Raw genomic sequence first — 9,476 nt, forward strand, 5'->3', positions numbered from 1 at the left:
TTCATTTGATATAAGACCTGAGTTATCTGCAAATTCCAGGGATATGATCCAGTGGTATGCATTGCTAAATAATTTCCAGTCCGACTGAAAGGACACATGCACACACAGGTAGGTTCACAGGGGAATAACTACAAATCACTGGGAATGAACATCGGGTCATCATTGCAAGGACAGGCCGACAGATGTTTTTGTGATTTTGTTCTTCAATAACTGGACAAAACTAAAAACAGCTAAAGACTTATCTGACAATTCCCCACTGCTGCAACAACTAACAGTGAGAAAACAAACTACTCCTGCATGTACAAACCAGTTGCTTTATACTGAGGTTGCCCCCGGCCCTGCCACAAATCATGATTTCTCTAGGATAATCAGAGTGGAAAGGTCATCCAGTTTGGAATACAGCTCTGAAACCAAAAAGGCTTGGAAGAAGAACACAGAGGCACAATCCTGACAGAAAACAATACAAAACTTCATGATGCTAATTAAAAGTACAACAAACAGCCTAGGCCTGAACGAATTAACCATGAGCTTCAAAAGATGAATTATTATTTGGTTTAACTCACTTTCTAAGCTCTGACTCCACCTGGTGGCGGTTGAGTCGAGGTAATATAGAAGGCGAAACGTAAAGATGTCAACGGTCGTTCACTCCGTGAAACTAAACACATGGAAACGTGTTTACCAAAAGTATGTGATAAAACACTACTTCACCCACAATGCACCGCGAACAGTAAACAGGAAGCGCTCGTTTTGCCGGTTGGGACGGCTGTGCGGCGGCCGCAGTTACCGTTAATCGCTAAGTCACACTCATTAACCATTACAAATAGCACAGACCACTAGGCTAAACACCTACACATAAACAATATAACCAGTAACCTTCCCCCTACTATACACATATAAAAATCCTTACTAGATCTTCCCATGATCCTTAGCGCCTCTACAGTATCTTAGCTAGTAGCTGTAGCTAGTCGCGGTTTTATTCATTTAACCGTCAAAATCAAAGTAAACCGGTGACCTTTTACATGCAAAACATGATTATGTTAAGCATAGAACAGCGCCTTATGTGACTTTAGCGTGTTTTCCGACTTTTTTATGTGAAAGGTTGGCGACGTAACTCCGTGGTTGCCAATAGAGACAGGAGACGCCTGACCAGATTTAGCTAGCTGGTTAGCAAAATAAGCTAGCTACGGTCCTCTCAAATATCCAGCAAATATCTAAACATGGTGAGTCAGAGCGCAACAGACGTGAGCATGCTATTACATTAATAATAATAATCCACAGCCTCTTCCGTGCATCAGGTTAGCTGTTTGCTTTTGACCAGGTTAATATATTCAACATGGTAAGTAATGTTTTCCATTGTGTTTTGAAGCCTACAAAGCCGAAGGACAAGTCATCCAAAAGTAAGTTCCTCCAGTTATTTATCATTTCTAAAGATCGGAGGTTGGTAATTTACATCACAGACGTCGCTAACTTTAGATCTGCCAGGATGCAGTTATTTTACAACGTTGTATGTACAGAGCTGGCAGAATTTGAGATGTTGAGAAATTGAATTATAGTCTAACATAAATTAATCTACTAATAGATGATGAGTTGCTAGTAATGATACAGCATTAGACTAATACCTGCATAATATGAGAGCCAGCGCTTTGAGCAAATTGTAGCATGTGTACATAAATCTGTGTCCCATTGCGACTTTTCTCAAGGTTTATTTGAAAGTGACGATTTGCTCGACCTACTTGAGGATAAAAGTAAGTGAGAACATTATTGTCATCACCAAAATTAACTTACGTGGGAGTATTGATGCTGCACTATATATATATACTGGGAGTTTTAATGTTTTATCCTAATGTTTAACTCACCAGAGCCTCCGATAAGAGGAAAAGCAATTCGAAGTGGACCTCTCAGTCGGTGAGATAGCAAAACAAGGATAATAGTTTTAGAAAATAAAATGTTATATTCTGTGACTAATGATTCGCTTCCTCTCCAGCTCATCGGCTACAGAAAACATCTTCAGTATGCTTGCAGGAGAGGTGAAGCAGGATGGTGGGGACACTGAGGTATGTACTGTAAACAGTGGTATAAAAGTAGACGTATACTGATGAATACAGTATATTCACTTTATCTTTGATTTATTGTATTGTTCCTCTCTTACTAATTATTGTCCAAGGACTCCGATATATCAGCAGCAGATCCCAATGACATACTCAAGAACATGAAAGTAAGTAATTATAAAGAAACAACAGGTCAGTTTTTTGCGTGCGTACATGGTGACAGATTACACATTATTTGTCTATGATCTACAGGACATGGATGATATGGATGCTGACCTCTTTGCATTAAAGAAAAAGCCAAATTCAGCCCAAACAAAGTCGACTGGTAATGAACGAACAAAGAAAGACTTTGCAGCATTAGAAAACAATGTAAAACCAGAGGGAGCAGGTAATCTTGCATAAATTATTTTCTCATTATTTGCTTCACATTATTATGTCTTTGAAGTTTACATTATTAGTAGCAGTCACAGAAAAAAACGTCTCCCCCACTTTACTCAGATGAACCAAACACAGAGGCAAAGAAGCCAGACTCTGCACCTTCCACGTCTACAGCTCGTACCTACAAGAAGTTCACCTTCTCTGGTGAGTGAGCGTGGTTGTTGCATCCCACCTCTGATGTCAAGCTTTAAATAACCCAGCTAGACGAACAAAGCCTCCTCAGACTGAAAACCATGTCTTTACTGCTGAATGTGCTCTGTTTTTTCTCAACCTGCTGCCTAAATTCAGAAAGTGTGGATGGCAGTGGGGGTCTTGGTCAGTCACCACTTGCTAAAGGTACAGGATAAGGGTCAAACGTTTTTCTGTTTTATTACCACCCCTTATCATGAACTGACACTCCATACACACACAGAAAGTGTTCTATATACTATTACTTGAAAACCCCATCTATTTTAGGAACCTCCCAGTGAATCCTACAGTGGTTGGGCTTCCTGAAAGGCGTTCTTAACTATGCCACACTTTCTGCAGATCTCAACGACCCACTGGCAGACCTTCTTGATGATCTGCTTCCAGATAAAACTGAGTCTGAATCCAAAACTGGCACACAGTTGAAACCTGAAAATTCTCCAGCTGCATCTCCTGTCCTAAAGAGTAAGACAAGAGTTCCTAAATATATTTACTTCAGATTTTTCCATTTATTCATGACCATTTTGCTTTGCTCTTCAGCTAAAATGGCAAAGAAACCAAGTGAGCTTACATTTGATGATGAAAACTACGACCTTATGGATGCACTTGGATTTGACAATAATAAAAACAATCCCAAGAAAACGGAGACTCCTCTATTGTCTAACAAGGAAAGGTATTAATTAATGGTTCACTCCTATTGTTGTTCTTATGTAAAGGCAAACTTATCTTAGAAATATATTTGCTATCAAAGTATGACATTTAAAAACTTCTTGCAAAGGTTTCTTTTCACCTTTCCTTCTGTAATTTTTGTAAAAATGTGCTGTATGTGTCAGGAGTGAGGTTCCTCAGAGATCTCGAACTAGACTAGATGAAATTCTGGATAATTTGGCATCACCTCGTGCTACGAAGCGACCGCCTACGGGTGAGATGAAGGACAATTCTCTGACCCAAGAGAAGCAGCAGCAGGAGAAGACATTCAGTATTAAAGGTAATAAAACATGCTATGTTCTTCTAAGACTTGTTCTGAATTTATACAATTTAAAAGAATCAAATAATTAAAGCTAATTTTACTCACATGTACCAGAACCACCTCCAGAAGGAGACCTTACATTTGGGTCCTATCAGCCCACTGTGGGATCCACAGTGGAAGGACGTCAGTCACGCAGACAGTCTGTCAGGTGGGCGGCCCAGTCTTGGTTTTACTAGGATTGAGGAAAGTGGGTCCTGGCTTGGTGAAATTTAACTTTTATTGTTATCAGATTTTCCACTGAGGATGTCCGTGTCTCTACCCCGGAGAGGAAATTAAAACCCGCCTCCCCCACTGCCGCTCGTCAACGCAAATCCAGCGACTGGCTAGGCCTCAGGGCAAACGATGAGAGCACCTTTCTAGAACATGATGGCAAAGAGGTCAAATCTTCAGTCGATTCGCCAAAGGCTCCTAGCTCTCCTCTGCTGGAGAGAAAGCCATCGCTGACTGGTAAACATGTACCAGCTGCTGGCAAAGGGACAGCAGACACCCCAGACACACAGAAAGAAGAGGAGGGGGAGAATGATGACTGGTTGGCAGGGGCACTGAGCAGGAAGAAGGCTGTGTCAAACTCTGAGGCTAAAACCATCAAGCAGGAAGAGCATTCAGGCCTGGAAGGAAACGTGGACGCGGGGACGATTGTCAGGTATGATGGGAAATATGTGGACTCATACAGTGACAGAAGACATGGTTGCTGAATGATTGCCTGCCTTTTGATTTCAGCAACCAAGTCACTTCACAGGCTCCCAGAGACCGAGAAGACACTTTCACAGCTGTCAAGGAAACAAGGTAAATGTAATGTGGATCTGTTAATCCCATTTTTTGGAATTATGATTCTATTTAAAACTCTCCTGTTACTGTGGCATTGAAATTCTCCTTGGACCACCCACCCCGGCTGCTCACTCCACTCCTGTCAGAGATGAGAGGCCTAAGCAAGGTATTGAACACGGCAAGATGCCACCTCACAAAATATGCTTATTAAAGTTGTTAAAGTTGTTAATTAGTCATTTTGTAATTTTCACCATAGTAACTTTCTGTAGAGATTAAGACACATTGCACATACATGTTTATTTTGTTTCAGCAGTTCCACAGCTACTTCACACATCGACTGCTGTCCAACCACAGGTACTGAAGCGTTTCTGTAACAAGTTTGTTATGAATTAGGAACAATATGATTCCACTTCATACATTTTTATAAACTTTTTAAAAGGTGGTGTTTCCAGCAGACAGTCTGCAGCACGTTCTGCTACAACAGCAGGTGAAGACCTACTGTACCTAGCTGCATACCTCTACTTAGAGATTAATTTAAAATACCACAACAGGTTAATTACTCGCTTGTTCTTGGCTTGCCTAAACCTTTCCTAAAGACGATGCAGTCTCAGTTGCTCGGTCTTGGAGGTGTCGCAGATGCAGGGATTCTGCAGAGAGTCAGAGACAGAGAGAAACAATCTGGAGATTATCAGACTCTGCAGACTCGTATCATACAGCTTGAAGGACAGGTATGTGAATGCCAACATGACCCTTTATTTACTCTCATGGTGTACTTGTCCAGTCGGAAGCTAATGTATTATTACTCAGGTGAAGACCCTGCAGCTTGAGCGAGATCAGTGCCAGATGTTGCTAGAGAGCATCCAACAGCGGCATAAGCAAGATGTAGAACTCATGGAAAACATGCACAAGTAATCCTCCACAGTTGTCTTCACATGCACACGCAAATCCATAACTGTGAAGCATCTGTGTTCTTGCTTTCATATGGATCATGTTTGTTTGCCTCTGCCTAAAACACAAGTATTCCTGTGCACATTCAGAAGCCGGGTCAAGCTGCTCGAGGAATCGACAGCCCAAAGGGACACGCGAGCGCGGCAGGAGTATGAGGAGCTAATGGAACGTCTGTCCACAGTAACAAGATCAGCCGAGCAAGAACGCTCTGAGCTGCAGGCTCAGTACCAACGGAAACTGGCCCAGGCTCAGCAGGACAGAGACCGTGAGGTGGACAGACTCAGAGACCTTCAGAGGTGACACTGAGATGCATTTTTTAAAGCAGTAGCTACATTCTAAATCATAGTATTAGCAAGTCTTAAAAATATCTGATTAATTCCGTTAAACCAGACTCTGGCTCATTTTTGAATAATTGTTTCTTATATGTTTGTCACGTTTTTTTATATTGACACAAAGGAAATCAATCTTGGAGATGAAAAAAGACCACGAAGACCAGATTCAAAGACTAAAGAAGTTAAAGGATGAGGAGATCGATGCAGTTACAAGTGCAACATCTCAGACCAGGTGAGTCACTAAGTCACTAAGTATCGGTTCAATCAGTTTTTTTGTTTGAAGCACCTGTTTTTAACATTTAGAGTTAAGAAACAGATCAGATTAATATGTGCTGTTATTCCACTTTCTCCATCCAGGTCTCTTACACTGGTGATTGAGCAGATGGAGCAGTTCTCCTCTCGGCTAGGAGAGCTTTCTTCTCGGGTGGAGAGCACACATGAACATACAGCCCATGGCCTGGAGCAGGGGGCACGGCACAGAGATGAGCAGCTTCGAAGTACCTCATATACACACACACACACACACACACACACACACACACAGCGACAAAGTTATCAAGGACAGTGTAGTTCTATGAAACTGCAAATGGGTTAAGGTCATTCTTTAAATGAATATTTCAGTAATGCAGGACCGGCTGAATCAGCAGCAGAAAACCATGGCAGACGAGAGAGCTTACCTCAAGGAAATCATTTCCAGGATGGACACTCAGCTCAATGAGCAGCAAAGACAGCTTGAAAAGGTCAGACCACAAACACACAATATCTTTACATACCAAATCCTAGCATTATAGCACAACTGCACATCGACAGAACAGACACCAAAACCACCAGCTCTTTTTTTTGTTTGTTTTTTGGTATTCCTCAGGAGCGCTGGAAGATGACAGCAGAACAGGCCAAAGCAGAGTCAACTCAAAGAACCTTGGAGGAGGAACGGCATGCTCTGAGCATGCAAATCAGCATCGAGAGAGAAGAGCTGGAAAGAGCGAAGGTGAGGATGACAAGTGCAGTTTCTAGACAAGAGGTGCATTCTGATTCCATTTCTGGCCCTTTAGCACTTGTGCCTGTCGCTCAGAGTTCATTGCTGGAGGAGCAGAAATCAGTGATGCAGCGTTGTGCAGAGGAGAGAAGGAAGCTGGCAGCTGAGTGGGCCCACTTCCACGCCCAAGAGAAGCAGAGGTATGAGAGGACTGAACGGGAGGTCAGCAGCCTCTTAGAGAAGAGAGAGGGCTCCATCATGAGCCTGGCACAGGTCAGCTTCAAACTAGAAAGGAGCGGCATTCTGGCATGAGTTGTTGGACTTAAAATATTTGAATACTGACTTTCTTCTGTTGTAGGACCAAGCTGACCTAAAGCTTCGTACTGCAGAGTTGAAACAGAAGGAGATGGTTGTGGTACAGGAGCGAGAAACCTTAGAGAGACTAAGAGAAGAATTAGAAAGAGAGAGAGAAAGAGTAACAGGCACAGCACTGAGACTGAAAACACGAGCCCAGGAAGTGGAAGCCTTCAGCAAGGTGAACTAGCCCCACAACACTACAGTACAGAGTGTACCATCTGACTGTCAACTACACTATGTCCTATGCAGCTGTCTGCAGAAAAATACGAGGAGGGAGAACGAGCACTGCAGGAGGCAAAGCGTGTGGAGGCTGAGCACGAGGCAAGACTCAGAAATATTCACATCCAAACAGAGCAGCTGAGGCAGCAAGAACAACGAATCCTTCAGGTACGTCTGTGCCAGTTAATATGAACCACACATGCTGAGTACAGAACAGCATTAAAGAGCTGCTTTTATTATAGGACCGAATACGGTTAAATCACCTGCAGGAGACCAACAGACTGAGACCAGATCCTCCTGCTGCACCTTTAACACAAGTCATTTCACCCATTTTAACAGGTAACTCCTAAAATCTACACAAGTCATTTAAATAAATTTAAGCAGCTTACAAAACGCTTGTCCTAGGAGACTCTGGTTCAGTGGTACCCAACCCTGACCTGTCATCAACCCTGAACGTCCCCCCACCCACTTCCCAGTCCATGGTGCTTCAGGCCAGCATGGCGCTGTGGAAGTACACCGCTGAAAAGGTAAAAACCTGTAGCTGGAACTAATCAACCCCCCATTGGATGTAAAAACATTTCAGAGCCCAAAGCTTTAAAAGCAGTTTATTCAAACGTATAAACACAGCTTGGTATATAGATGATAAAAAAATGCTGGTACAACTGATATTACTGCATAGGCTTTTATTGAAGATTTCACAGGTTATAATTACAGAAACATGTTTCTCACCTACAACTAAAAACATTTAAAAAAGATACCGTAATGGTCTGTGCCAGTAGATCATCTTAGAAACAACTGCCCTAAAATATTCAAAGACCATAAATAATTTAGGGTTTAAATTTCCTTTCTACAACCTTTTTTCTGTCTACAGGACCGTGAATTCCTTCAAGAGGAGCAGCTATTTCTAGAAAATTTAAAAAAGAAATCATACAAATTATACTCAAGCATTAGTTGACCAGAACTTTGTGGATGCTCGCAGTAGAATTTATATTACTGTTAATATGCTGAATACTTGTGCCATTACGCTGTTTTCATACTTACCTTTAATAAACCTTTAAGATCAATACATGTATGTTTTTAATATTTTGTTCATGGCATCAACAAGCCTGTGCCGAGCTGCTGTGTCCAGATCTGCACAAAATCAAAGAGAAATTAGAAATCTTACAACATTCTCAACAAGCTCTTGACACAATCCAGACTGTAGCAGATCAAGCCTCAGGTTACCATGACTCCACACACGTGTTCAGACAGGGATAACTTCTCTCATCACTGGCTTGATTAGGACATTAATGAACCATTTACCTTGTTCACGTCGTCCCAGGCTTGGAACCTTCTGTAGTCCTGCTTTAATGGCGTTACATCTGTATAGAGAAATCACATCTGTCATTACATGCTCGTATGAGCCGCCAGCAACACAAGGTGTGATCACATTTCTCAGAACAGCTCTTGCCATCGTCAGTTATCGCATCAGACGGCACTTCCTATGAAGTTTTCATCACTGAATCAAAAGCTATTTCGGTCACATGGAGCTGTACGGTACAAACCTTTTCAGGGGCGCAGCAGGAAAGGAGGAAGCAGGAACCTGCAAAGAGACGTTCCTTTAGTGATCGGTCAGCAGCACATACACGACATATCAATGTTTATCCACCAGCCCGCAGCAGCTCAGATACCATTGCTTCCACACATTATGTTCAGACAGGGATAACAAACTCATCATTTGCACTGCAGGGTTTGGACAAAAGTGTAACTTAAAGTCTGATTCACGTTCTATGACGCCGGGACCCTTTGTTAGCAAAGAGGACGAAAACTCCAACAGCTTCCTGTAAAATGTAACTATATGTAAAGTCATCGAAGGTTCCCACATGCTCTTCTAGCACGTGCTACTCTGGCTAACGGGTGGCTAACCGGCTAGCACAGTTACATTTAAAAGCAGCGCTACACGAACTAAACCTAAACATTTGTCAACTATATTAAATCATGTCCCACCTTTTCACGGCGACTCTTCTACTGTAGAATCTATAATCACTTTTATCGGAGCGTAACAGCGCTCCATGCTTCCCTCCCTCACCGTCCGCAGCACCACGCCCGAGAAGACCGCAACTCTCGCGCGATCCTGTTTTATAAGGCCCAAACGTCACCTCCCATGTGACGTCACACTGGGCGTGGCAAACCCA

At 42.5% G+C, this 9,476-nt stretch overlaps 1 protein-coding gene, 1 long non-coding RNA gene and 3 other non-coding genes across 11 annotated transcripts; 1 reads left to right on the top strand and 4 right to left on the bottom strand.

Annotated features, from left to right (window-relative positions):
* The first annotated feature begins 728 nt into the window (after positions 1-728).
* Positions 729-8,366, top strand: LOC114860568 (fas-binding factor 1 homolog). 7 transcript variants are annotated; one of them, XM_055510686.1, is made up of 31 exons: positions 729-1,220; positions 1,367-1,397; positions 1,701-1,745; positions 1,860-1,905; positions 1,985-2,054; positions 2,165-2,215; positions 2,301-2,436; positions 2,547-2,630; positions 2,775-2,822; positions 3,015-3,137; positions 3,213-3,345; positions 3,506-3,660; positions 3,757-3,850; positions 3,932-4,345; positions 4,423-4,488; positions 4,566-4,636; positions 4,781-4,824; positions 4,910-4,957; positions 5,067-5,198; positions 5,278-5,378; positions 5,508-5,714; positions 5,875-5,982; positions 6,108-6,247; positions 6,372-6,490; positions 6,616-6,738; positions 6,823-6,999; positions 7,085-7,261; positions 7,333-7,470; positions 7,545-7,641; positions 7,687-7,829; positions 8,174-8,366. In XM_055510686.1, exons 1-31 carry the CDS (start codon positions 1,218-1,220, stop codon positions 8,255-8,257), a joined length of 3,408 nt encoding a protein of 1,135 aa, XP_055366661.1. In that variant the 5' UTR covers positions 729-1,217; the 3' UTR covers positions 8,258-8,366. The 7 variants fall into 7 exon arrangements, with proteins under 7 accessions (XP_055366661.1, XP_029015078.1, XP_055366662.1 ...); XM_029159245.3 differs by having other exon boundaries at positions 7,711-7,829; XM_055510687.1 differs by having other exon boundaries at positions 4,784-4,824.
* On the bottom strand, positions 7,971-9,433 carry LOC114860570 (uncharacterized). The gene is made up of 4 exons (XR_003786634.3): positions 9,289-9,433; positions 8,847-8,884; positions 8,605-8,663; positions 7,971-8,433 (listed from the first exon to the last, which is right to left on the bottom strand). It is a non-coding gene; the product is annotated as an uncharacterized LOC114860570 (long non-coding RNA).
* Positions 8,511-8,580, bottom strand: LOC114861224 (small nucleolar RNA R38). Its single transcript, XR_003786767.1, has one exon. It is a non-coding gene; the product is annotated as a small nucleolar RNA R38 (small nucleolar RNA).
* On the bottom strand, positions 8,735-8,805 carry LOC114861168 (small nucleolar RNA SNORD49). Its single transcript, XR_003786719.1, has one exon. It is a non-coding gene; the product is annotated as a small nucleolar RNA SNORD49 (small nucleolar RNA).
* LOC114861167 (small nucleolar RNA R38) lies at positions 8,958-9,027 on the bottom strand. The gene has a single exon (XR_003786718.1). It is a non-coding gene; the product is annotated as a small nucleolar RNA R38 (small nucleolar RNA).
* Positions 9,434-9,476: the final 43 nt, after the last annotated feature.

This window comes from Betta splendens, chromosome 8 (assembly GCF_900634795.4).
Source record: "Betta splendens chromosome 8, fBetSpl5.4, whole genome shotgun sequence".
Lineage (NCBI taxonomy): Eukaryota > Metazoa > Chordata > Actinopteri > Anabantiformes > Osphronemidae > Betta > Betta splendens.